General features: G+C 47.3%; 1 protein-coding gene across 1 annotated transcript in view; it reads right to left on the reverse strand.

Annotated features, from left to right (window-relative positions):
* Positions 1-2,151: 2,151 nt before the first annotated feature.
* The window catches only part of GATA4 (GATA binding protein 4), a 25,971-nt gene continuing 432 nt past the window's right edge, over positions 2,152-27,690 (reverse strand). Inside the window, exons 2-7 of the mRNA XM_010074315.1 lie at positions 27,569-27,690; positions 8,180-8,349; positions 5,338-5,463; positions 4,215-4,302; positions 3,326-3,468; positions 2,152-2,440 (exon numbers count right to left, since the gene is read on the reverse strand). Coding sequence (XP_010072617.1) covers positions 2,258-2,440; positions 3,326-3,468; positions 4,215-4,302; positions 5,338-5,463; positions 8,180-8,349; positions 27,569-27,690 — 832 coding nt within the window. The 3' untranslated portion in view covers positions 2,152-2,257. The remainder of the gene's footprint in view (positions 2,441-3,325; positions 3,469-4,214; positions 4,303-5,337; positions 5,464-8,179; positions 8,350-27,568) is intronic.

A 27,690-nucleotide genomic window follows, 5' to 3' on the forward strand; every position in this document is an offset into this window, starting at 1 on the left:
AATAAGGCAAGGCGGGCAGAGCATCCGTATGGAAAGAGAAATGCTGCGTGTGTTTGGTCTGGTCTGCACGGGACCACTTTCTCCCCTCCCTCTCAGGTTGTCCGGGGTATCCCCAATGTGGGCATTAGCCAAATGGCATCTTTGTGCTGCGTGGTTCTCTGTCACAGACAGGAATTCTGATCCCAAGAGAGCTTAGTTGTCATTTACAGAGGAATATAGTTCAAGGAGGAGGCTGGCTAAAGACCTGCACGTCCAGGGAGAAATGCCTCTGTGTTTTCACCCAGAGGCTCCATCATCCCTCCCAAACCCTGCAAATCTGAGTTCCCCAGAGCACAGGGAACGTGGGAGTGTCCAGGTCTCAACTGTGACTCCAGTCCCAGTCTTTATCACGACCAGTCCAGTTAAATCCTTCTCCTTAAAGAGGCTTTTCTCCCATCAGGAGGAAAATGGAGAGTTCAAACAAAGACAATACAATGCCATTCTTTTGTTTCAAACATGTTTGTGTCTTTCCTCTTCGCTAAGCCATGTATCTTGGTGTTTGGGTGGAAAAAATTCTTTGTGGGAATGTTAAACAGTGGGAGATGGAGGATGGCACATCTCAGGGGTATGCACTGTCCCTCTTCTAGATTTTCACATGGTTCCATCCTTGAGTTCTGGATGTAGAGAGGAAAGAGAGGAGCTGGGAAGGCAAGAAGAGTAACAGAGTTTTGGGAGAGGACAGAAACAAAAGTATAGAACCTTGGAGGATGAGGTCTCCCAGAAATTCTCTGCCTGGATGAGCAAAGCTGTCCCTCCTCGGAAGTGTTGATGAAAAAGTCACGACAAGCATCTGGTGAAGCACTTAGTCTGCACAGGGGAGCTGTGGCATCTGTGATGGTGGAGTTTGTTAAGCACATGCTAGAGAAAGAGCAGCCAGGGCTAAGTTAGGCAGATTGATCCCTTTGGGAAAGGGAATGAGTCAGTGAGCTCTCAGCATCTCTTCCAACCCCATTTTCTAGGATTCCCTGGTTGCTGAGAGCCTTATGGGTGAGAAAAAAACGTGAGTCTTGTTTAATGCTCGTGCATTAATGGAGTTATGCTTCTCTTGCAGGCAGGCACGTCTATGTGCGTGCCTGGGGAAGAAAACGGCCCCTGCTTACCTCCAGTAGAGGCTGAAGCCTTTGCGTGTTGCAAAAGGTGGGATCCTAAAGGGTTACACATGTGAAATGGTCATGAGCCAGCTGTTAGGGGGGAAAGTGGGCACTCACAGTACAGCCAAAAGTAAATGACAATCAGATTTCATCAATGACATCAAAACCAAAAGAAAAGTATGCGAAATAATTAAATTAGCCATTTGGAAAGCGACAGTAGAGCAGCGTTAGAAGAGCACCTTTCACTTGCTGTGCTCTCAAATAATTTTTAAGCCTGGCTTGTAGCTATCCATAAGGGAAGAGCCCAGCAATCTCCTCCAGGATTTGATGACCAAAGTGTGTCTTCTCTACCTGCTTCCAGAAGGTTCCTCCTTCCAAAATCCCCCTTTGACTTCAGACAGACTTTCTCCAGGCTCAACCAACAACCTTTTGGAAACACGGTCCCATGATTTTGTAATGATAAATAGGAAAGGAGTTACTATTAAATATGGACATTCATTAGGTTCTCAAACCAAACCATCTAGGAAAATGAAGAGAATGCTCTAGATGAGCTGAGGATGTGTCTGGGGAAGGGTCTCTCTTTTCTCTGCCCTAGATCATATCAAATCCACTAAAGCCACCACAGCATGTCTAATGAAGTCTGTTCGACAAACTGTTCTGGAACTGGCTCCATTTGGTGGAAGATTACTGAATTTGGGTAATGAGAAGATGGTGACGTTTTTTTCTGGTCAGGAAAAGAACGGATGGTGACAGAAGAAAAAAAAAGCATCTTTGCTCCACCATTGTCTGAGTCTTAAATGCCAGATATTTTTAAATAAAAGTCAAGAACTGTGTCCATCTTTGTGTTTCTGGCTATTTCACAGGTGGTGGTGGCAGTCAAATAGAGAGGTTCATTTAAAGAGAGGGGGAAAAAGGCTTCAAATCCATCAGTTACTTTGAGACTTGAGTCTTCTCTGTTCATTTCATAAGAGCTCTCCTACGCCTCAGATAAGTCCTCTTTACCTCTTTGCTGGAACATCTCACAAGGGGAGAGAAGACAGGAGAGCAGGGAAACAACATTGACTTGATGATTTCATGACGTCTTCTTCATCTCTCGAGCGGACCAAGTCCATGGGGGGAAGACCAGCTTATGCAGTTATGATGTCCCCATGGTTTTCAGCTAACACCAGGCTGTTCCAGGAGTCCTGTTTGGAGCTGGTTTGTGGAGACTGGCTGATAGCTGACTGGTAAGCCTGCGGGGAAAGCTTCAGAGCTGAAATCGCAGGGTGAATAGACGATCCATGTCCAGACATGGTAGAGACTGAGAATGCCTATGGAAAAAGGACAAATCCTGTGAACAAAGCTTCAGACCATGGAGGACCATGTGTATCCCTTTATGGGGGGCTGCTGCTGTCGTAAAATCATGTCTGTAGATTTGCAGATGGCAGCTCATGCATGATTCTTTGGACAGACTCTTTCCTTCCCTGTTGTTCTTTCCTGTCACTGCATATGGGACATCTTGTTCCCTTCTAAATGTCAGAAATTATAATTTTACCTCCCAAGGCTTGAGATTTCATTGGCCTTGGACTCTCCTAGCTTACAATGAGCCTCCTGGAGATTGCAGGGCACACAATAGTGCTGCAAAGTGCTGCAGGTACAGGATCCAGCACAACACTCGACCACCTGTTTTTTCTCCAGGGAGAAAACTGGAGTTCTCTGTATGGACCCAAAAGGAGAGCGACTATCATATACCATTGTCTTTTAGTCAGTCGGTTAGATTTGGGCTGTGTGACTTTATTCTGCATTTCTCCTGTCGCTCAGCACACAGTGAGCCAGTGCAGAGAATGTAGGGTAATATTGACAAGTTTTTCCTTGGTCAAGACAAATCAAATAAAATCTTAAAAAGGGAACGGCCATTTTCTTGTTATGGGACCTATAGAGCTGCCCAGCTAGAAGGAATTTCATGTTTTCAACAAAGCTGCTACTGCTTCTTGTCCGTTCAGAACTACCACACACCATTAAAAAGCTGTATTGTGCTGTAGACGTGGTGACAAGAATGGGGGGTTTTGCCCCATCCCAGAGGAGACATCTCTTATTGTGAACTCCTAGACCCCTGGGTTGAAAGGAGGCACGGAGGTTTTGAGGATGTTCTTCTCACCATGTCTACCATCCTAGTTCCCATCTTTATCCCACTGTCCCACTGTGTCCCTCTGTACCTGAGAAATTGGGCTGGGGTGCCCGTAATGAGATGAGAGCCCAGGTTCTGTTTTTATTGGGCGCATTTCCTCGGTGGTGGTGGCACTGCTGCTGCTGCTGGTGGAGCTGGTGGTCGGGGTAAGACTCTCGCTGCTGGGTGGACCTGTGAGAAAGCAGATGGTAAAACAGGCTCTTCCCAAAGACCTTTCAGTTCAGAGCTGTACCCACCCACCCAAAGTTAGTGTAGGTAAAAACAAAAAAAAAAAATAGTGGGAAGGGCTTTGTTATTGCTAAAAGCATTCAGACATCCCCAGTTTTTGAAGAATCAGCCCATCTTGTGGTTGGGTGTCTGACTCACAGGGCATGATGGTCAGAAACACAAGTGCACGCATGTATACATGTAGGATAAAGTCCCCTATTAATGGAATCATAGAATCACAGAATGGTTTGGGTTGGAAGCGACCTTGAAGATCCTCTAGTTCCAACCCCCTGCCATGGGCAGGGACACCTCCCACCAGCCCAGGTTGCCCAAAGCCTCATCCAGCCTGGCCTTGAACCCCTCCAGGGATGGGGCATCCACAGCTTCTCTGGGCAACCTGGGCCACTGCCTCACCACCCTCACAGGAAAACATTTCTTCCTAATATCTCATCTAAATCTCCCCTCTTTCAGCTTAAAGCCATTACCCCTTGTCCTGTCACTCCACCCCCTGATGAAGAGTCCCTCCCCATCCCTCCTGTAGCCCCCTTTCAGCCCTGGAAGGTGCTGGAAGGTCTCCCCGGAGCCTTCTCTTCTCCAGGCTGCACACCCCCAACTCTCTCAGCCTGTCCTCGCACGGGAGCTGCTCCAGCCCTCGGACCATCTCCGTGGCCTCCTCTGGACTCACTCTAACAGGTCCATTCAGCACTTACCTGCTGGTGTCTTTGTTTTGTTAAGGTTCTTCGGCTTGCGCTTCCTCGTCTGAATGCCCTCTTTTCTCATTGCTAAAGGCCTCGGAACCTACAGAGCCAAATAGAAAAGCCCATTGGTTTCTCTATGTCCAGAAGGTCATCTAGGAGAATGGGATTCCAGCTCTACCTCGTTGGCTTCATGAAAACCAGCTCATAATTAAACCAAGCAACAAGGTGGAGCCCAAAGTCCCTGGTCAGTACTGCTGTGGGAAGAGAAGTCAAACCTGCAAGATGTACACCCAAATGGGAATACAGAGGGTTTTCACACCATAGGTGTAGAGCCTTAGAAAAGTATAGATGCTCAGAAACAGGCTTGGGTTTCTAGGAAGAATTTGTTGGGTTAGGTGAGGCTTCCCCTCATCCACCTTGGCTTCCAGCTTTGACCTCATGAATGCTCTTCCATCCACTCTTAAGCATCCTTGAGATCATGGATGTGTGTAAAAAACCACTACAAGAAGCAATAAGAAGCAAAACTAGGGTTTGCTACTAGGCGATTGCCAAGGTGTTGAAGGTGTCTGTCTCTGCCATGGAGGTGGCCCTGTTGCTGCTGACTGGTAAGAGAAGGACTGGAGATTTGTGTCTTAAAGTCCTGCTGTCCCTGGGACTCCAACAGGACTCTTCTAGATATATCAGATATGGCATGGATACAGGAAGCCCCCACTGACAGGAAGAGACCATCTGGACCCCCATGGAAGAAGAGTCATCTCTTGCTACTATGACAAGTCTACAACCAGGTCTCAGCTACGACTGGACACCCCGTGAGGAAGGGCCAAGCCCTTCTTGGTGCTTCTGACTCAGGTTTTTCACTAAAGTGCCTAAATTTAGGTGGGAAGAATCTGGGACTTGTTTTATTGAGTTTTAAGGTTTGGATGCAAAGGGTGGCGAATTAATATGTGAGAAATGCCCTGCATGCATCACTCTTTGGAGTATAAACATGATCCAATGTTGAGGGGGACTAAAGCCCAGAGGGACAGCAGGAAAAACAGCTGCAAGAAAGCACAGGGTTGTGCGATGAGCCCAATGCCCAGCTTGGTGCTGTCGATACCGTCCCCATCGAGAGCAGAGATCAATGAAAGATTGTTACCCCATGGAGCTTCATGTATAGTCCGCAGGCGTTGCAGACGGGCTCTCCCTCAGCGTTTCGGCGCCAGAGCGTGGTTGTTGTCGTGTGGCAGTTGGCACAAGAGAGGCCGACGCGGCGAGAAGCCGACTGCGAGAAAACGCAGAGGAAGAAAACACATCAACATCTCAGATCCCAATGAGCTTGTGTCAGCATTCCTCAGATTCTCCTCTCCTCTCCATTTCTCTCTTTTTTTCTCTATTCAGCTTGCTGCAGTGGATAACACAATTTCCTTTTTCTTCCCCTTTTCCTTTTCAGCTTCTGCTCTGCTGCCTTTCCACTGCCTCCTGCCTGCCAGACATCTCAGCTGTCCTGGGGCATCTCAGATGGTGCCAGAGACATCACCTGAACGGAGCCCCAGGCCTCCAGTGGGTCTAGTAGCAGCTTAGAGACCCACTGCATGTCCACACACCTACACTAGCGGGTCTGGATCTCAGACCATCCTGCCCTTCAGGCTCTCAAGCCCTTCACCTTTCCAGCATCATGACATATAGTTGCCCAGAGAAGCTGTGGATGCCCCATCCCTGGAGGTGTTCAAGGCCAGGCTGGATGAGGCTTTGGGCAACCTGGGCTGGTGGGAGGTGTCCCTGCCCATGGCAGGGGGTGGAACTAGATGATCTTTAAGGTCCCTTCCAACCCAAACCATTCTGTGATTCTGTGATTCTGTGATTCTATGATTCTATATCCCAAGAAGACATTATCAATGCCATGAAGGTTACATACTCCTTGCTGGCTTTGCGTGATGTTGCTTGTGTGGCTTGAGGGGGAGATAAGAAAAATAATGCTTCCAGCAGCATCGTCTTCCTAAAGATAAAGAGGGATAATTAATAGGAAACCACACTAATGAAACAGTACATGGAACAAGCCTTCTGAAGTTGTCTTTCTGAGTGAACCGGTTTAGCCAGGCTCAAAAAGCCACAGGATTAAGACTTGAAGGCTTGAGACCGTATAAAATACCAGTTTTGAGCTTGGAAGCAGAGTGTCAGGTGGGGAAGAAAAAGCCACATCCTGCACACCTGCCTGACTCTTCACAGAATCATATCATAGAATCATCGAGTGGTTTGGGTTGGAAGGGACCTTAAAGATCATCCAGTTCCACCCCCTGCCATGGGCAGGGACACCTCCCACCAGCCCAGGTTGCCCAAAGCCTCATCCAGCCTGGCCTTGAACCCCTCCAGGGATGGGGCATCCACAGCTTCTCTGGGCAACCTGGGCCACTGCCTCACCACCCTCACAGGAAAAAAAATCTTCCTAGGATCAGTTAATCTACAGCAGCAGGACAATAGAAATGGAAATTCAAGTATTTTTTTTTAGGACTTTAAAAGCTGGAAACTCATTTGATGCAGAGAAACCAAACATTCTTTTAGCTGTAACCTCACCATGCATTAGCTTCAATCATTGGCCTTTGTATGTGGACCAAGAACTTAAAAGAGAACTTGCAGCAAAGGCAAAGATCTCCCCTTGCAGGGCTCTCTGACCTATCTCAGTCTTCAAAAAAAAGGGCGTTACACAGTGACAGATTAAACTCAATCACTTGTACTGAATATATTTATCTAGGTAGAGCAATTGTCAGTACTTAACCAAATCCCTGCATTGCATCCTTAGACATATCCTCCTTTTCCTCATGGAAATTCCATTCCAGAAGAAAAAAAACAGGAATTTGGCCTTTTCTGTAAGATTTCCCGATTTTCTGCTGCCCAGGCAAGTGACAAATGCGCATGTACAGATCTGCACAGCTCACGCTTTTGTATTTCTCGTGGGGTTTTCCAAGCCTTAGCCCACGGCTGTACATTGCTGCTCGGTCCAAAGGCCTGGTACCCAAAGGGCCATTCCTGACCACACAGCTGTCCCCAGGGGTAACGTACAGACCAGTAAATGAAACAGAGCAAGGGCCTGGGTGCCAGGGTGCAGAGGCCGCCGGGCTCAGTCCGTGCGGTGTCTAGGAAGGGTTTTCACAAGAGGGCGCTGGCTGGCTGTGGCTGGTGGCAGCGATCAAGCTGACAGTGACATTTTTGACACTCGCAGGGGACAGCTGGTTTTAAGCACAGATAGGTCTGGGTGATTCGAACAATGTTGGGGATGGAGCCTCATGGAAGACAAGGAGGAGGGAAATACGGGCTTGAGGGATGACATGCTGTCTCCTTGCTGCCTGGAGTCATGATGGACCCATGTCCCTGGGGCACAGACTACAGAGACCTTCCCAAAACCCCTCACAAGACATGCTGGGACAGGCAGGATATCAACACTAAGATGTTCCCTTCCTCCAGGTTCACCATACGTACCCCATCCTGACCCCATAGGTTTTGGGATACCCTGGTCCCACAGGTTTTGGGATGCCCTGATCTGCCCTACAGTGGCTTCAGCTCACCCAAGCGAGGAGGGAGCAGAGTATCCAGAAAAGGTGGCTGGACACCATGAAGTGACTGGGGAAGAAGGACCCTGAAGGTAAGAGAAGATGGAGTGGTGGTGTGGTGGAGCTGGAAAGGGTTTCCAGTCATCCTAATATGCCTCAGGGGTACTAAAGCAAAGACTGTTTTTTGCTAAACCAACACCGTGGTACTGCCCCTGTGTCCTACAGCCCCTTCCACTGCCTGGCCTGGGTGTCTTTGCAGAACTAGTCCGGACATTACAAGGTCTTGGAGCATACCAAGCACAAGATATGTGGTTTATTTTGGAAATCTGGATCAAAACCACCTAGGTTGGGCATATGGGGACCCAAGGAGTTGAAACACCCCCGGCATCTCCACCCAGCCAAAGTCTTTTTGCCTCATTCTTGCCCCACATGTGTTGTGTGGTCTTGACTTACCAGCCTCCTCTGAGGTTTGAACAAGGGCCGGTTGATGCCGTTCATCTTGTGGTAGAGCCCGCAGGCATTGCAGAGGTAGTGCCCTGTGCCATCTCTCCTCCAGAGTGGGGTGGACATGGCCCCGCAGTTGACACATTCTCGACCTTCTGAATAGTCATCAAAAAATTCCGCTGCCATGGTGAGAGAGAAGGGAAAATAATTGGTTAATTGGGTAGCTGTACTTTTAATTTTTGGTCTGGTTCTCAATGTCTGAGCCCAGAAGTGACATTTAAAGAAATCACAAACATTTAGATTTTATAGGATGCAGGAAAACAGTTCTTCCTTTCTCAAGGAAGCCCCCAGGACTACGGAAAGAGGAACCCCTTTCCCTGCCATACACTGTTGGCTCCAGGACTTCTGTGTCAGCAGGGATGTGCTGGGACACAGGTAAAAGGAGCCAAAAATAGAAACCTTCCCTTCTGTTCTGACATTATCCAATTTTCAAGATTGGACATAGCCAGGGCAAGTGGATTGGGGCACACGAGCAGCCGTGTTTACAACCATGACAAATTACTTGTGACCACGGGCAACCACACGCCTGGACCCACAAAGCAGAACTACCCAGAGATCAGAGAGCTGCCCAAGCATCTCTCAATGGGGCTCAAGCAGGTGTGGGTGGGGAAAGCCATGCCATGTGCCCTGCTACCCCGCAGGACTGCTCCTCATCCAGCCCATAGAACCACAGGATGGTTTGGGTTGGAAGGGACCTTCAAGATCATCGAGTTCCAACCCCCCTGCCATGGGCAGGGACACCTCCCACCAGCCCAGGTTGCCCAAAGCCTCATCCAGCCTGGCCTTGAACCCCTCCAGGGATGGGGCATCCACAGCTTCTCTGGGCAACCTGGGCCACTGCCTCACCACCCTCGCAGGAAAACATTTCTTCCTCACATCTCATCTAAATCTCCCCTTTCAGCTTAAAACTGTTACCCCTCGTACTATCACTCCACTCCATGCCAGCTCCCACCCAGCCCTCCTGAAGAGGGGAAAGGCTACAGAGGGTCAAGGGGGTGACACATTCACATGCCTTCACCCTCTTCTCTTCATGAGAATCATCTCCTGAACTGCAAGAACCCACACGTACAACCCCAGCTCAGGCTGCCAGCTAACAGACATCATTGGGCATTCCCAGGCATCAAGAGACTCAGCTTTTGATGCAAATCTCCACTGTGCTCGACACCACTCTCCAGGGCTTGGCACATTCACCCACCACCTTCCTGGTTCACCCTCCACCTCCTTGGCTGTGGCTGGATATAAGGGTGAGGACAACTGCCCTGGGCTGGGCCAGTCCAATCTCCCTGGCTCCGGCAGCTCCATATCATCTGTAAGGCGGTGCAGAGGTCAGCACAATGCACCTCGACCGCATCGTCATTTGGAAAGACACAGGTCAGCTCACCCTTGGATACAGTGCCCTTGAGAAGCCAAGAACTTCACCTAATAAAATATAAATATCGACTCTAGGCCTTGCTGAGATGGAAATATGGCTGGATCCAGGTGGCATGGCCCTTGAAAATGCGCATTGCCAATGGTCATCCCACATGGAGAATATCAGCTACTGAGTTCAGCTTGGGAATGTCTTTCTTCTGTTACAAAAGCAGTCCTTCCTGCAGATGGACACGTAAAATAATTGGGGAGAAGAAAATGACAAGTGACAGCAAAGGACTCCGTTACTTAGTGTAGCCTGGGAATACACCAGGCTGCTGAAAAAATTCCCAATGAACTGCAGCCTACAGGAGAGGTTTGGAGGACAGCAAGGCCTTCAGCCATTACAGACCAGCATAACGTTAACTCTTAAAATACTATTGTCCATCTTGCTCTATTTTGTGCTTGTCCACCTGCTTCTTACACAAGTATCTCAGCTTTCTGCTAGAAGACAATAGTTCCCCAAGGAGCACACCAACAAAATCTGGCTTCTTGCCAATCTGTGTCTCAATCCCGTGTGGATTCTTTGTTATCTAATAAGAGTTATGTTCAGACATCAACCTTGTTTTCTCTTTTCTCCAGGCTATTTTTGGAAATCCATAGGAAATTGCATAACTATGAAAGAGCCAAAGGATTAAAAAATTACTACAGTGGCACCAGTAAGCAGAGACAGAAAGAAACAGATTCACATGAGCCTACTTCTCCCTAGAAAACCAGGCTAAAAATGGCATTTTTATGGCCATTCCCAAATGTGGCCATTGGGAAATACTAGAAAACAGTAAATGAGTGTACCCAAGGGGCTCTGGAGCCAGAAAAGAAGGAATCCAGTATCTTCTCAGCAGCTTAGGAAAATCTCATTAACTTTGAGCAATTCTGGTGGTTTAGGAAAGATCCCTCCAGGTGATTTTTGTACACGTGGATTCAGTGGTAGTGTAACCATAATGCCTCACTTTCCCCTTTAAAATCACCACTGAGTCGCAGCCAAAATCTAGAGCAAATAAACTTCAGTTGAAAAGAGAAGGAATTGGAACAGCTGGTCAGGAAAGAATTTGTTTCCCTGAAAAATCTCAAGAAAGGAAAACATTTTACTATTTTTTTCATCTTAGAAGTTGTTGAAGTTTTTTATTAACATTTTTGAAAAAAAAAAGCCAAATTATTTTCAGAGTATTTTTTGTCCTGTGTGAAAATCCCTTGTTCTTTGAAAATAATTCAGTACAAAGTTGTTGGCATAATTCAGGGAGAATTTAGCAGAGCAGAGGTAGTCCAAAGGTAACAGTTAAAACTCTTGACTGATTAGAGTTGTGTCTGTGACTAATTACAAAATATCATATTTCCTGGAGATTTTTCCACCAGAAAATCAAAATTGGAAAGTTTTTAATCAAACAAAAAGGAGAAAATTCCTAACAGCCCCTCAAATATGTGGAGAGTTGGACTAGCTCTTGAATAAGAAGGTCCCACAAAATGGGTATGATAAGAAGAAATGTCAAGTATGGGAATACTTTTGTTTTTAGAAAAAAAAAAAACAGAGGATGTGCAGTTGAAACAGGGAAAGTGTAAGTATCTTATTTTCTGAGAATAATCAAATTTGCTACTGAATATGGAGGGTTATTTCCTAAGAGTTTATGTGACACCCAGGTCCACTGTCCGCATTATTTTCGCTGTTGGATTATAATCAGACATCCGAAATCCCAGTGCAAAGTAGTCTTGAGACCAGCTCCCTTTGCTCTCCTTTTTCATCGTTATTAGTTTGAGCTATATTCTTCGCTACTTGTTTGGGGGTTGGCGTTATTTTTCCAGTTTCCATGGGATTTGAACTGGAGATTCTCTCTTGAGGGACTTTCACTGGTATAAGTTTAAAAAAAAACCCTCTTCTGCTTCCGTAGTAATAACATTTGTGTGATTTTCCCCTCTCAGGTGCAGACAAAGGTGATCCTTGTGAACGTTAATAAATAGGAATCGCTGGTGCTGGAGACGGGGAAGGACCAGACTTTGTTCCCAAGGCACACTGAGGCTCCACGCAATAGGTGGCTCTCCCTAATCACAGCCCTCATGGGGCAATATTGGATGGGTGTGTCCCATGGTGCCCCAGCCAGTGCTGAGTCAGAAGATGACATCTGCAGACTGTCACCTCATTAAAACCATTCCTGGAGCCCCGTCAGAGCAGGGCGAGCTCCTTGACCTACTGAAGGAGAAATATCCTCTCCTGCTTTGAGGTAATAGAATCATAGAATCACAGAATGGTTTGGGTTGGAAGGGACCTTCAAGATCATCCAAGTTCCAACCCCCTGCCACGGGCAGGGACACCTCCCACCAGCCCAGGTTGCTCAAAGCCTCATCCAGCCTGGCCTTGAACCCCTCCAGGGATGGAGTATGCTTGATGATGGCAAAGGGTGTGTCTTGGACACTGCTGGATACTGGCTCAGAGAAGATGACGTGGGCTTAGTGCATGCCCTTTAGTGAACGAAGGGCATTTGGTCCCCAGTGGAGAAGTGGAAGGCGAGGGGCTGGATTGCTTTCTAAAAGAGGTCCTATAATGTCACAGCATCTCTAGACTCAAGGATGAAGTTGCCAAGGGGAGATTTCTGAGCTGACATTCTGGCCACACAGCTGAGATATCCCAACTGCTCTTGGAAACCTGAGGGTCTTCAAAATAATGATAAAAGTGTCACCTGAAGAGCTGCAGCCCATGCAGTTTGATGCATGATACCAAGACCTAGGAAACCCAAACGTTCCCAGGGCTCAGAGCCCACAGGAAGCATGTTCCACCAGCAAGCTGAGCTATATTGGGCATGGAGGTCACTGGGCTTCAAGTACACTAATTTTTTAATTTGCCATTGTTGTTAATAGTAGGGATTAAGGAGGCTCCCCGGGAAAAAGCAGCAAAGTGTTTCCTTGGCTTCTGTCTCGGGGCTGGAGCTCTAAATTCTGGCATTATGAGATCCCCTGACACTTATTCCTTGTACTTAGCAGCCGGGAAAGGAAACGTTTATTCAGGCAGCAAATCGCCCGAGCGGCTCCCGGAGGGCCCAGAACAATGAGGGGGGAAGGAAAGGCTCCCCCAGTCACACTCAGGGTAATAATTTCCGTTTTGTGGCACAGGAGCCGCTGCCTGATAATGGAGATTTATGGGTCCGTCCGGTGACCTCTGCAATACTCTTTCTGATGGAAAGATTTACTCCCTCTCCCAAAGCCAGGTATGGCCAGCACTGGGACAGGGTTGAGGAAGGGATAACGTTTGCTGGTTAGGCTGAGGAGGACACCAACCCATAGCTGGAGAAGTGTCATGTGTGCTGAATGGCCTCATCTTCCTCTTTGAACATGCAACGCCCCCACGTGCCTTTGCCCTTATCTTGGATAATATCACTCTTGGGATCATTCAGTCCTTTTTTTTGGGTTGGGTCCCTGGCATTGACTAATGCTAATGGCCTTCTACTTAATTCTTCATAAGACCCTACCTTTAGTCCATGAAGGAGCTTCTCGCATGAGACCACATCATGAAATCTCTCCAAACGACCATGCCGGTGGAGAGGATGGATTGGGTCCTGTCCCTGTCCTGGTTATCAGCTTGCTATATAAAAAGAGATCTTTTTCCCCTCACATCTACTATTCATGAGGACTTCAAGGTCCCTAGGGCAGGAAATGTCACTTGTGTGTTGCACAACAGCCTCCTAATCTTGGGTGAGGCCTTGAGCATGCTAATGGCAGAAATACTTTCCACAATGGGACATTCAGTCCTCAGGGAGCCAGGAGTAACTCCTGAGTGGGGGCTCTGGGGTCTGGTAGGGAAAAAACATTCTTGGATATGGCCCGTCATGGCTCTTAGTCATTGGGAGTGGTCCTTCACATCCACCGCCAGGTCCACAGAGATCAAGCGGTATGGACAATGCAGGGCTTGACAAGAAAGCAGATCTGAGCACCGCCAGCCCGCCCACACCTCCAGGCACTTTTTCCAGCATGTCTAGGACATGACAGCATCTCTGACCAAGGACATGGCTCACCCAAAGTCTGAGTACTTTTGCCTTCCCAACCCAGAGAATCAGATACCCTCTCACAACTGAGTCAGCTGAGGATCAGAGGGAAGTTGCCTAGGGCTTGAGTCTGAAGAGTGCTTAAGCCACCTTCTCTGGGTCTTTCCACCATTTCTACAAACCCCAACTCTGCCATCCTGATGGTGTGTCCATTCCTAAGTCCTTCTGGGTTTGCTTGAGCTTTTTTTTAACAACCTGAAATCTGTTAACCTTGGAGAGATCATCTTGAGCACATAAACCTGATGGATGAGGACCAAAAAGAATAATAACAGTAAAAGTGCCTCCGACAGAGAGATGTTGAATCCTTCAATTCAGAACCAACAACCAGTTTGTACGTTTCTGTTCCCAAACCAGCCTCTGGAAGGGGACAAAGAGTCCTCCCTGGACTGGGTTGGGTCAGACCCTGTCATTGCCACATGAGAAACAACAACGAGGTTGTGTCCCTTCTTCTGCCCTCCAGCCCCCTCGTGCCTTCACCCCCTCTGGGTGAAGAGGAATGGAAAGAGCCTTCCATTAATATAGTGCTGGAGTTTTGTTTACAGCCAGCGGGATATTTAATATCAACATTTCCCCCTGCAGAAGTGTCTTCTCAACCCAACGAAGCAACTCAGCAAAGGAGAAGCTGTCCTTCAAACACAGCCAGGCACTTACAGGCTCTAAACAGACCCTGAGAGCGGTTTTCCCCGCCGAGAAGCAGTTTCCTAAAACAATTTGTTATTATAAGAGGTGAGAGCCGTGATCCTGTGTATACACGAATCCCAAATGGACTCCCAGGGGCACTTGAAGCTGAGACAAAGGACATTGGCCCCTTGGACACATGGACACCCTGGGATCCCACCCAAGAGACCCTCACCCCCTGCTTCAAGGGACAGCCACGATAGCACGGCAGAGGGAAACAGGATTAGCCATTCCCAGCTGCTCAGGATGGTTTATCCCAAATCCCAAGATTGTTTCCATTAAAAAGTGGCAGTGTGGAAATCCATCCTACAGTACAAGCTTTTTGGGCTCCTTTTAATAAGGGTTTTCCTGCAGCTAGTGGAGCTGAAAGTCACATCCTATTTCTTTTGAATGGGTTGAGATGCTCCTTTGAGTTGTATGACTCCAAAAGCTGAAGTTTCAAGGGGAAAAATTCACCAAAAGATTTCTGCTCAGATCACAGCAGTTAAAAGTGATGATTGTTCCAGTACCAGGGCAGAGCAGGGCTGAACTGGAGAGGAAGACAGCAGGAAAAACCAAGGAGACATGAAAGTAGAAGGGACAGGGAGCAATTGTAAATAGAAGAACCCGAATTTATGCCTGGGAGAGATCTACAGCCAAGAGAAAGCTGCCAGTGAGCCTTTCCTTTTTTTTTGATGGGGAGGGACCTCATCAGCTCGACACACGATCAGAAAGCCCATGTTCATTATCTTACTCTTCAGCTACTGGAGCTGGGGATGCTTCTGTAGAAACAGCTTCTGCTCACTGGCTTTTTTCCCCGTCCTTCTTCTCTGCCTGTTCTAACAGAATTTGAGGGAAATTAATCTATTTTAGAGACTAATGGGACCCAGGTACACGGGGAGAGCAGGACAGTGCCTGTTTGAGCAGTGCCCATCACTGGGCTGGTTGCTGGTGGGAATGTGGCTCCCTGTTCTTCTCTGATCTGGATTAACAGAGATCACCTGTGTGATTCCTCATCTGCAGGAAATGGAGAAGGGGATAAATTCCTCCCTGTTAAGCAAAAACACAGTTTCAAGTAAAATGCATCATTGTGAAGCTTCACAGAAATGGCTCAAGAATGTTTTGGGGTTTATCTGACACGTCTAAAGTGGAGAAGATGGTTGGTCCCTCCGTTGGCTACCTAGACCAAAGAGCTTTCCCCCTGCAAACCTCAAGACCCTACTTACTACTGAAGAAACATTCAACCTACAATCTGGCTAAGGCACATGCTGCTTTTGAAGAGGCAAAAAAATCTGTTGTTTTTTTCCTTCCTTCGTGAAACACCACAGTGAGATGGTTCCTGTGCAACCCTTCCCAGGCCAAATGTTTCCCATCAAGGCAAAGGGAACATTGCGTCCCTCCCCTGCAAAGCTCCCTCCTCTGCCTGCGGCAAGCCAAGGTCTGTGGCACACACCATTGCCAGCAGCCAAGAATACTCCTTTCCTTCGTGGATGTGTTTTTCCCCAGTTTGAAGGACAGTGGAGGTAGAAGCAGCCAAGGGACCAGCTGAGATCATGTGCAAGAGGGACATGACTTGAAGGTTGGTCAAATCCTGGGCTTGGATTTGAGTGCAGTCTTGGCTTTGCACTAGGCTTCCTTCGAGCAAGGCTTTTCATCTCTTTGTGACACTGTTCTGTCCCCATGAGAAGGAGCAGAGATTCTTCCCTGCCTCATTGGAGGTGGGCAACAGGACACCTTTCAGAGGCCACAGTCATAGACGTGGAGACAAGCAGTGGATGGAGGAAGGGGAAAGGTCAGGGGATGGTCCTGGGCAACTGGCCAACCTGGTTGCTTGGAAAAGCATTGACAGCTCTCCAGCACACCAGAACCCCCAGCTCCAAACCATGAAGCCCAATGGTTGTACCAAAGCTCAGTGGAGAGACTGTCGACCCACCCACTGGAGTACCATGTCCCACATCCAAAAGGTCCCACAAACAAAAGGTCTCCTGCTATGCAGAAGCAAGGCATGCAAACACCCCTGAGAATGTTGGGTGCTTTTGGTCAGATCACTTGCTTGGACACCCCTTTGATAGCAACCTGGTGTCCTACAGCAACTCCTGCTGACTGTCAAGTCGTACATGAGTGAACTCCAAGGTCTGCTTTCTTTTGCTGGGATGCACGCCTCATCTCACCCACCAAGGTGACCTCCCCTTTCTTATTCCTACTTAGAATCCTTACACTTGTAAATATCAGAGGCTCTTCTGATAAACAGGAGATTCCTCTGCTTATTTACTGTCCAAATATTTTTTAACAAATCTTAGATTAGCGTGGAGAGCCCAGGGAATGGCCAGAATGGGGCCATCCACAGCCAGGGGTCTGCTTGGCAGGAGGTACCTGGAAATGGTCTTTTTCTCTTTTGACAGAGGAAAACCAGCTCCAGCGTTATCCAACTTGAAATATGTCTCATCTCCAAATGGATGTGCCTTAGCAAAGGCTCTTCTTTGATGACTGCAAGGGAAAGGCTGCAGAATTGGAGAATGATTTGAGTTGGAAGAGACTTTTAAAGATCACCTAGTTCAACCCCCAGGTCACCTAGTTCACAGTGAGTAAAAAATTGTAGAGGATCAGGAAAGCTTGGGATTTTCAATTGCATGGATCCCATGCGGACAGCCGATTCTGAGTTGATAACAGGCAATGGGTCACAGAATCATAGAATCATAGAATAGTTTGAGTTGGAAGAGACCATGGAGGACATCTAGTCCAACCTCCTCATCTCTGACGTGTGCAGCTGTGTCTGATGTCCCCACAGGGGACCACAAGCAGGTGTGCTGTGGAGGCATGCCAAGCTTCTGCTCCACAGCTGAGCCATGGGAACTGGCCGTATGGCTGCTGGGTAACTGGTGAACCAGGGCCAGTTACTGCATGACTGGTGGACCTTGACCCAAAGCCCAGCTGGTGGAGTCTGGCCATGTTCAAATGCTCTTGGACCCCAGTCTACAGTGGTCACCTCCAGACTGCTGCCAGGACCTGCACCAGGAGATGTTTGGGTCAGGCTGAGATGGTCTGTGCTTGGACCACACCAGGCACATGCTAATGACTGAGGAGCATAGTCTGGTGGGTTCTCATGGCTGGCATCTGGTGCTAGTTCATCATCAAGCATGACACAGCCTTCACGTGCTCTTGGCCTGCTTGGGCTTCTACAGAGCAGCTGATGAGCTGAAACTCCTTAAACCACAGGAACCCAATGATTTGTGGTCATACATCCTAGTGCAGAATCAGTCTGTCTGATGGTGACCATCCATCTGTCTGTAGAGGTGACCACCAGCACCCAGGTGGACCACAGCCAGCTGGTGCTGTTTGGGATCATAACAAAGACACCAGGGAGAAGCTGAGCAGATGTGTGCAGACGACAGAACCAAACTCTTCTCAATAGTGGGAGAAGGCACAATGGGCAGCAAGAAACCACAGGAAAAGCGTTTTCATTTGGAGGTGGGTTGAGTACCCAGAGAGGTGGGGGAATTTCCAGCCCTGGGCATTTCCAAGCCTCCTCCAGGCAAATCCCCAGCTGGCCTCAGCTGGTGCTGGTGGTTGTCCTGCTTCAAGCAGGAGGCTGGACTGCATTTGTGCAATCCTGCAACTCCAGAAAATCAGTTTGGTTTTTTGGTTTTTGCTTTTGGTGGTTTTTGGGGTTTTTTGTTTGTTGTTTGTTTTTTTTCCCCCCAGACTGGTGCAGATCAGTGGAAAAGACATTTACCCAAGTCAAATAGGAAAAATCCTGCTTGTAGGAATACAATTAATTGTATTATTATCATGGTCATAGGTGTGTGTATCATGTATACAAATATACACATACAAATGTAGGAATGTATAGATTTGTGTATATATACATATACTATGTCCTTAAGAATGCCATTTTAGCAAGCTGGGAGTCATTTCTGATCCATTTTCTCCACTTTTGCTATTGGAATTATTAATCTATAGCTATATAGGATAGCTGTATATATATATAAATATATACGTACACAAATATAACATGCACGAACACATATATAAAAACCCTACATATTTTATATATATAAAACATATATATACCATGTGTAGGAATATACAAAATATGTAGGGTATATACTGCTGCACACATCTACGCTCTGAACATGACGGCACTAACAAATATTGATTCTCATGTGCGTATTCAACCCCCTGCCCCTGTTTAATTAATTTAGACATAGGCTCTGGCTCCAGTTCGGAGGTGTCACGCTGATAAATACCACCCAGAGGACTTACACCAAAATAAGTCAGACCAGATCCTGGCCTCCCTGGGGACAAAGGGAGCCGGGGTCAAACAAAAAGGTGTTTACTGCGGTTCATCCCATTACAGAGGACGGTCAGTTTGTCTAACCCCTGGCCCTTCTCTTTTCCTCTTTTATTAGTTATACTGAACGTTAAGTCAACTCAGCCCCCGAGCGGGGTGGGAGGATGGATCCCGGCCGCCGATAAAGCATCTGCAAAGGTCAGTTCCCGCAGAAACTGCAGCCCAGGCCAATAAACCGGCGGGTACCCAACTTATCAGGGCAGCATATAACTCGCAGTTTTTCTAACTCAATTGATTGGACTTTTTTATCTAAAATAACAGGCATTATAAGATAGGCGAAAGTCGAGATAAGGAAGAAAATTGAGTAGGTCTCGAATCAAGATCAGCTTGGGGACAGGTTCAAACTCCCACACCTGCCCCGGAGGAATCAATGAAAGTTTCTTGGCGTCGTCCGCTCGTTTTTTTTGAAATGCTGCTGAAGTGGAGTGAACTTTGAGACTGCAGCGTTTATTCTGTGATTATAATTAACCTGCTCACCCGTTGTTATTGATTCCGCGCGAAGGGAGGTGACGGGGTCTGACAGCGATGGTGGTTTAGGAATGGAAATGGTTGGGGAGAGGAGGCAATGGGGCAGGCAGTGGGGCGGGCAGATAGCCTTGCCCAAGTGAGACCATTCCCCATCTGGGGGCAAAGGGAAGGGGGTACAAGGAGGACTTCACCTTCCTGCTTGTGCTGGGATCTGGGAAAACTCTCAAAGCCAGATCTTCACATCCAGAGGGTCAGGGTAAATCACAGCATCAATGATCTGCCCAAAAAATGGGAACCCCCTGGAGAAAAGCCTTGATCATGTCTAGGATCATCCAGGGCATCCTCCCAGCCCAGGGGAGCACAAGGAGGAGACATCCCCCCCCAAACCAGCTGCTTTTCTCGTGCTCGGCATGTCCCAACTCAACATCCTTCCCAGCAGCCAGCCCCTGGGGCCAGCGCTCCCTTCCCAAAATAATCTGGTCCATCTGGGGACAAAGATGTCATTCAGAGGAGTCCTGATGTCTGGGGCTCACCGCCTCACTGATTTTCTGCAGCAAGCCCTAAATATGAAATAATGATGGCTCCTTGGCTTACAAACCCAAGAGCCTGGCTTGGAAACTACTAGGAGTTTAAATAATAAATATTAGGAATTTTTTTTTTTGTCTATTCTAGAGTTTCAGCACATAGGAATCTGGGTTTCCCAGTTTTTCTCTTGTCCAGAAAAGCTGCTCCTTCCTTTTTAAACCAAAGCCTGCTGTATGATAACATGACTCTAGAAGCTGGAGCTTGAAGGAAAACCGAGGCGCAACAACAGTTGGCAATGGCCAGAGGCAGGCAGCTGAGAAGCAGAACAGAGGGAAATGTCTCCCAAAATATTCAGAGGTATTTGGAGAGCCAAAGGAGAGAGCCCATTCCCCCAGTCTTTGAGGCCAGAGGACAACTTGGAATTTCCTTAAATATTATAGACACAGCCTGAGAGCACCATGCAAGCAGGAGCTGTGGGGGGAAAAAAAAAAAGCAAGAATTGGCAAAATCTTGCTCCCAGGGAGTGGCGTGGTCTCCTTCTCCCCCCTCTGCACCATCTCTACCCTTAAATTCTTCTGCTGGGTTTGGGTTTTAACCTTTTAGGAGACCGTGACGGCACGGCTGGCACCCTGTAAATACACCCCACTGCAGCTGGAAGCATCGACCAGCAGAAAACTGTGGAGTCTTGGGAAGAAGAGCAAGAGCAAGCAGCGGCATCCCACCGCGGGACCTCTCCTGAAATGCTCCTCCAGCAGACACCCACCTAATTCCCAGGGATTAGGAGGAAACATTTCCAGGCGGTGATTTTGCGATCCCAGATTCAGAAGCATCCAGTACCAGTCCCTGCTGGAGACGGGAGATGAGCCCCCTGCATCATTCGCCCGCCTGCCCTCACCCCACCTCTGCTGCCGGTGGAAAACTTGCTTTTCCTTGACTTTCCATGAATTATTTTTCCACCCCCTCTTTCACAAACAGAACGAGTTTCTGAGTCCTTTCCCAACGCTGGCGTGAGCTTTTCGAGCCGCTCCGATAAGGGGCTCACCAGCTTTACAGGTCACTAAGAATAATTTAAAAAAAAATAAAAAGCACAATTCCCTTCATGCTGCAACATCTAAACCAAGTGGCCGCTTTCCAGAAAGGAAAAATAAAAGTCCTGCTGGCTTTTGGGGAGTTTTCCTGTACAATGAGCTTCGCCTCCCCAGGAAAACCTGTACAGCTCCAAACAATTCCCAGGACGCCGCGTTCCTTCCCTATGGAAGCGTCTTGCATGGGCCTGATCCTGCGCCAGCTCCAGGCCAACCTCCCTTTGCTTTAAAACAGGGATAATTTCAGCTCTGAGTAAGCAAAGTGTGTGTGTGGGGAGGGTTTTCGCTGTTTTCTCTTTCCACAGCCCATACTGAATCCGTTTACTGGGGGTACCTGATCCTGCAAGCCTTGCCTGGGCGAAACAGCAGGATTGGCCTTAGAAAGACAGAAAAAAGAGCAAAAAGACGTGGGAAGGACACAACTTTGCCCCTCTGCAAGCAAAAGGTTCATCCTACATTTAGGTGTCCACCTAATTAAGCAAAAAACCCCTCTGTGTCAGCAAATAACTGAGAAAAAAAATAATCACCGGGCACTTCTTGGAAAATAAAAGAATTATTTTCACTGCTAGTGGATACTGCCTCAAACCTGGCTTTAAAATCCAGATTTTGCCAAAGTCTGAAAGAAATGTTTCGGTGCTGATGGCGGGGTCAGGTCTATGTCCAGCTTGGAAAATCTCAGCCCAGATATTTTTTCCTAGCAGATCCTTTGCCCGCCTGTGCTTTTGTGAGATGAGCAAACCTAACTCCTGCTTGAAAAATAAATCCCAAGCATTTAAAAACGATGCAACAGCAAACCCCAGCAAACCCTGCAGCAAGTGACCTTCTGAAGATTTGCAAGGGGGAGAAAGAAAAAAAATATATATTTCTCCCACATGAGACCTTCCAAAGGCTTCGCTTAGCCCGGCAGAGCCTTTAATACCGCTCGTACCAGCCGCTGCGAAGCCAACGATGATGGAATTATTTTCGAGCGCTGTCACGCACATGTAAGCACCCGCGTAGAAAGACCTCCTGGCTCCAGGCATGGCAGATAATTGGGTTTAATTTGTCATTCCAGATGTATTTACAGCTTGGAGCGGTCACCGTGACCGATGATGTGGGGGAAGACTCGTAAAGGCCAGAGAGATTTTAATATTTTGTCGTGATGCTGGATGTTATCATCGACAGCGGCAAGGTTTTTGCCCCACAAAGGAGACCCACAAGGTTTTTATTTTTTTTCCTTTCCCCCCTCAAAAAAAAAAAAAAAAGCCTCAATTCAACCTTATAATGAAATTTGCTTTTATAATTTGGAGGTACGAGCATGTTCTCACATATTTCCTCAGTTATTTAAGCTGCATTTCACACTCGCCCACCAAAGGCGTATTTACACCTTCCTGCCAGACAGCAGAGCGAATTCGGGATCCATCGATAAGGTGAATCTTTAGCGCTTCCAATCTCCCTTTCTGCAATCCTCCAGACAGAATTACACACATCCCCTCCCCAAAAAACAACCCATACCCCTGACAACCCAACCTTGCCATTACCACTGATGGGTTTTGGCACCGTAATTGAATTGTTCGGGGATCGCACGTCGCTGTAAGACGGGGCTGGCATGGTCGTCCCAGCAAAAAATCTGCATTTTTTTTCCAGTGTGAGCAAAACCGTCTGATTTAAGCCCATGGTCTGAGCTCTCAGCACGGATCCCTGCCTGGTTTCGCAGGCAGCAGCGAGCCCCAAATGGGTGGCAGACGCTTCGTGAAGTTTTTTCGCAATAAGGTCGCAAAAGCCTCCAAGGATCCAAGATGCATCCCTCCACATTCCCCCTGCCTTGTGCCCCCCCAGGAGTATCACTGAGCGGGGGGACATCCCCAAATACCCTATTTCTGCACCTCCTTTTCAGGATGAAAATTGTAGGAAGGGAAGGACACACCAGGTTGGCGTGCAAGGCAGGGAATTTGGGAACAAAACCTCCAAGAAGGAGGTTTAGTATATTTGCATCCCCTCTACCTACGCATGCAAAGCTCTGCGGGCCTCGAGGAGCGAAAATTTCAGCCCAGAGCCCTGTGCTGATGAGAAACAAGGTCTCTGTGTGTTTCAGGACAACACTATCAAGGTTTTTTTAATTGCATTTCCATTAAAATTGCATTTTTCCCCTGCACACATCCCACATCCCCTGGCAGCAACAGGCTGCTGACCTTCAGGCACAAAAACTTGCTCATGTCGCTGTGCTGCTGCTTTTTTCATCCAAGTTGGGGTTTTATTTGCTGGTTGGTGCTTCATTGGTAATTTTTTTTTTTTTTCAAAGCATCCTTAATTTTACATCTGTCGGCAGCAAGATGGTTTGCCCATTCAAAATACCCGGCTGCGTTTGGGATAACCAGTTTGGGGGAGCCCCTCTCTGCCTGCCGAGCCAAAGGTTCTTCATCAGAGGAGCATGGAAGCAGCAGGATTGGGTCCAATTTCTTTGGGGAAACACCACCTAAACCCTCCTCTTTTTCCAAGGATTTCCCCACTTTTCCCCCCAAACTGATGGAACTAAACACAGAAAAAAAAAAATTAGGATGTCTCTTAAAAAAAAATCACTTTTTTTGTTACAGGGACAAAGACTCGCACGCGAGTGCGTGCAAGGAGGAGAAAAATAATTAATCCTGGCTTAATAAAGTCTTAGATTCAGGGCTACTGTCCACTGCCGTAAGTTTTGCTGCTTTACAAAAATTCCCAAACATTTCTAATGTGTTATATACTACACCATGGCTATTCTATGCAATATATACATTTATATTTGGTAATAAAGTGCAGTTTTCAGTGAAAGAAATGAGTTATTAATAAGGGTGATAGAGTGCCCATAACAGCGAATTTTAGAATAGAAAATACTCTATTTTAGAATAGACTAGAATAGATTGTATTATTATTATTGTTCCTTTATTTATAATTTAAAATATACTCTCTGGGGACTTGGGTGGGGGGATAAAAAACAGCTGTGTGTTTTAGCTCAGTCATGTGTCCCCTAATTCTGTGGGTTTCATCCCAAATCCCAGACTGACGGGTGACAATTAAATTAGGCAGGAGAGCAGAAGGCGGCTGGAAACCCCGCAGGGGTGGAGAACAAAGCCCTGGGCCAACCTTCCCCGCCGGCGGAACCAAGGTGAGAAATGCAACCGCTTGCAAATTTGGGGATGTAGGGTCCCGGGCAAATCCAGACAGGTCCCCATCCCTCCATCCTCCAGCCCCATCCCTCCCTGGGCAGGGACAGCAGGGATGCTGGGCTCCAGGGATTGCTTGTAGGGCAAGAGGATTGTCACAAATGCCAATGAGTCACTGGAAATGTTGGCCCCGGGGATGCTACAGGGCAAATCTCTTAGCATCCCTATGGGAAAGCTTCAGATCTGGTTCACAATCTCTTCCCCCCACCAAGCAGTAGAGAAGAGATTTTCCAACCCAATGTCTGCTCCAGGCTTTGATCTTCCCAGATGCTGTTGCTGTGCCTGGTTGGGAAACCCTGACTTCAACTTAAGTCAAAAAAAAAAAAAAAAAAAAAAAACCCACCAGAAATGCCCGCAGCCCCTCGCCCCCATTTATTCCCAACCACATCAACCACCTCCGTGCCACAGCAAAAGAAAAAAAAAAAGAACACTGCCTTTTCTTTTTATTGTCTTTTTTTTTCTTTTTTATTTTTTTTTTTCAAAAAGTAAAATCGAAAGGTGTGGGGATGGCAAACTGGGATCTATCGCTCCATCCCCAGCCTGGAAATAGCCAGGAGGCAGGGGGCTGGATGGGGTGGGGGTCCCATCCCACCCTCCATCCCCGCTCCCCTCTACCTGGTGAAGGGGGACAGGGCAAACTGCCCACCCCTGCTAATTTTGGGAGAGATTTCCAGAGGTTTTTTTGGGAGTGGCAGGGAAGTCTCCTGGAAGGAGACTTTGCAGCGGATCCTTTTCATGGCTCATTAAGTCGGGAATTCGCTGTAACCCCAGCCCAGGCGATGCCTGGAGCAAGTTCACAGCCTCGACCATGGCAGGGGCTGATCCTGCCCTTCAGGGGAATGGAATCATTCGCCAAACTCGCCCTTGAAAAGCCCAAATTTGGCGTTTGAAACTCACACCAGGGAAAGTTTTTCCAATAGGCCCCCGTGTGTGATTTATGCACCCATCCTTCCCAGCACTGTATACCACAGAGGCATGTTTTAACCCAGGCCAAAATTCCCCTTATCAAGGAAAACCAAAAATATCTTTATGTCTTTTCAGATCATTTTCTTTCAATACATTTTCGCTAAATTTCTTTCCTTGGTGCTTTGCTTTAAAAAAATGCCGTGCCCGATGGCGTAGCCTGCATATCCAGCTACACCTGCATAGCCTTGCTCTTCATTATTAAAAACCAATAATAATTAACATTCTTATGATCCCAGGGCTGCTCTGCAATTAGCCCTATCCCAGGGTTCTCCGGGATGCAAAATCCCTGGAGGGAAATGAGAGCGCTGCAAAAATAATTTGATTTAAGGCAGCCTCGCACAAAGGATTGCGATTCCTCATTGTGCAAAGAATAAAAATATCTTTAGTCCGAAGGAAAGGCAAAGGAAGAAGTTTAGGCTCCACGCTGCCAGGGGCTGCTGAGCCAGGCTTAGATGTGTTATTAAAGTGGGTCTGGGATGGGTGCAATCTACGGTGGTGTTTTCCTCCCACTACATCATAAAATCCTAGAATCAAAATCTTTCAAATTTTTCAGCCCGTCAGGGCTTTTCACCCTTGCTCATAAAAAAAAGAAAAAACAAAACCAACAAAAAAAACCCGAAACCAAACACCTTCTCCCTGCTTAGAAACCCCCTCGATACCCGCAGCCTGTGCAGAGCATCGCCCCAGCTGGGAGCAGCCCGGCAGCGGCCGCGTCCCGACACGGGGAGAAGAGGGAAAGGGGCAGGTCTGGACCTTAAACTACTTCCCAGCTTCCAAAAAATCCCTGCAGCATTTTTAATCCTCAATTTAAAACTCTCCAGCTTTCAGGCCGGTTTTGTTTGAGCCGATGTTATTTTTTTTTTTACCATAAACCGAGCATTTTTTCATTTAAACCAAGTGCCATTTCCACATACAGGGCGGAGGCATAATTAAACCCACGCTAATAAATCCCCCGGTTTTGGCAACACCATGAATCCAGCACCCAAACCAGGACCTGGCGATGGAAAAGGCTCCCGGATCCTTCCTCCTTCGTTAGCAACGGCTAACGTTTTCTGGACTGGCTCAACGCATCCCATCTTCGCAGTGCTATTTAAGAGCTCAGATTAAAAAAAACCAAACCACTTTTTTTGCCACCAAAAGGCAGGCTGCGAGACCCGCAATGCAAACCACCGCTTAACGCAGGGCTTGAGACCCCCAAATCACTGCGCTCCATCCCTGGCACCTTAAAAGCTGCCGGCTATTTCTGCAACTTCAATTTTTTAATTTGCATTATTTTGGTTTTAGGTTATTTTTACTACTAAGAGCCCTTTTGCTAAAAGCTGATTTTTTTTTTTTCTCCCCCTAAGGAAGAGCTGGCACAGGAGTTGAATATGAGTGTTCTTATGTCCTTGCTGATAATATTCAATTATTATTTGATTTTTCGATTCATCCTGCTTTTTTCCTATATTTTCTACTTTCTCAGGGCTTCCCAAAAACATTGCCTGGTTGGCTAAAATTTTATCCTTAAATATAATCTGTTCCCCGTTTTCAGCAATTTCATCATGCCCAAAGCAAAGCGAAAGGCATTGGCAAGGCCAAGCCTTCACCGACACCCAACTTTCCTTTCTTTGACGGCTTAAAATAATGCTAAAGAGAAAGGAAATCTTGCTAGACACGGCGGAAAAATTACCCTGAAAAATTCAAGTTAAAGAATGCGATCTTAAAACCTTTCTGCAGACAAATTTGAATCATTTTCTTTGTTAACCCCGACCCCGAAGCCGATAGGAATACCTTCGTGGAGAGAAAGTGGGGAGGAAAAAAGAGTTTATGAAACCACGATGCAGAGATATGCCCCACATTTCTATCCGCCTTTCTCCCTCTTCCACTGTATAAAATAAAATAAAATAAAATAAAATAATAAAAAAATTAAGCCATTTGGGCTGATTTCTGGTCATAGGACTCAGGGGTGCTTAATAAAATGAAAGGCTCCGAGACTGAGATCAGCACAAGAAATCAGGGCTGAGATTTTTTAGGGGGCAAGGAGACACTGAAATTCAGGGCTGGGTCATTCCGACATGCCTGTGAGTCCCCCAAAAGTGTGATAATAAATGTGGATTAATTTATTTTTCTCCTTCTCTAGCATCTCTCCCTTATTGGCACCAAATTTCCTTTTGCTTTCCCTTTTTCTAGCCTAACCATTCCAAAAGTTACAAAAAAAAGAGACATAACATAAAACAGCCCAAAGGGAAGATCTGGGATTCACGGGCCAAACGTCGATTTTCCCTGTTTTCCATGTAATTTCCCCCATTTTCCACCTACAACAAGCCGAGGAAGGGGCTGCCTGCACACCCACGGAGCATCGCGATGGTCCCATCTCAGCCCCCAAATCCCCTCGGAGCTATTTGTGGAGCCAGCAGGATCTCAGCACATCATTTCTTGCCTCTTCAGGCCTATCTTAAACTATAGTTATGTTTTGGAAACTCTTTTCCTTGAGGATATTTTGAAACAGCGATTTTCCAGAGAGGTCACCCACAGCACCGCGGGGACCCCCGTATTTTGCCGACGGCAACATCCCAAATACGCCGAATTTCTCCCTCCTCCCCTTCGCGCCTCCTCGCCCTATCCATAAAGGATGCACCAAATATTGGGGTGAAACCCTCCCTTTCCCCATCCCAACCCGTGGATGCTCTCACCGATGTTGGCGTGGCGGGTGGCGGCGGGCGTCCCTCGGCTCTGCAGGTTGTGCAGCATGGGGCTGTCGAAGGGCGATGAAGTCCAAGTGGTGGCCATTTCGGGACTCATATAAGCCGGGTAA

This window comes from Pterocles gutturalis, unplaced genomic scaffold (assembly GCF_000699245.1).
Source record: "Pterocles gutturalis isolate BGI_N339 unplaced genomic scaffold, ASM69924v1 scaffold16012, whole genome shotgun sequence".
NCBI lineage: Eukaryota > Metazoa > Chordata > Aves > Pterocliformes > Pteroclidae > Pterocles > Pterocles gutturalis.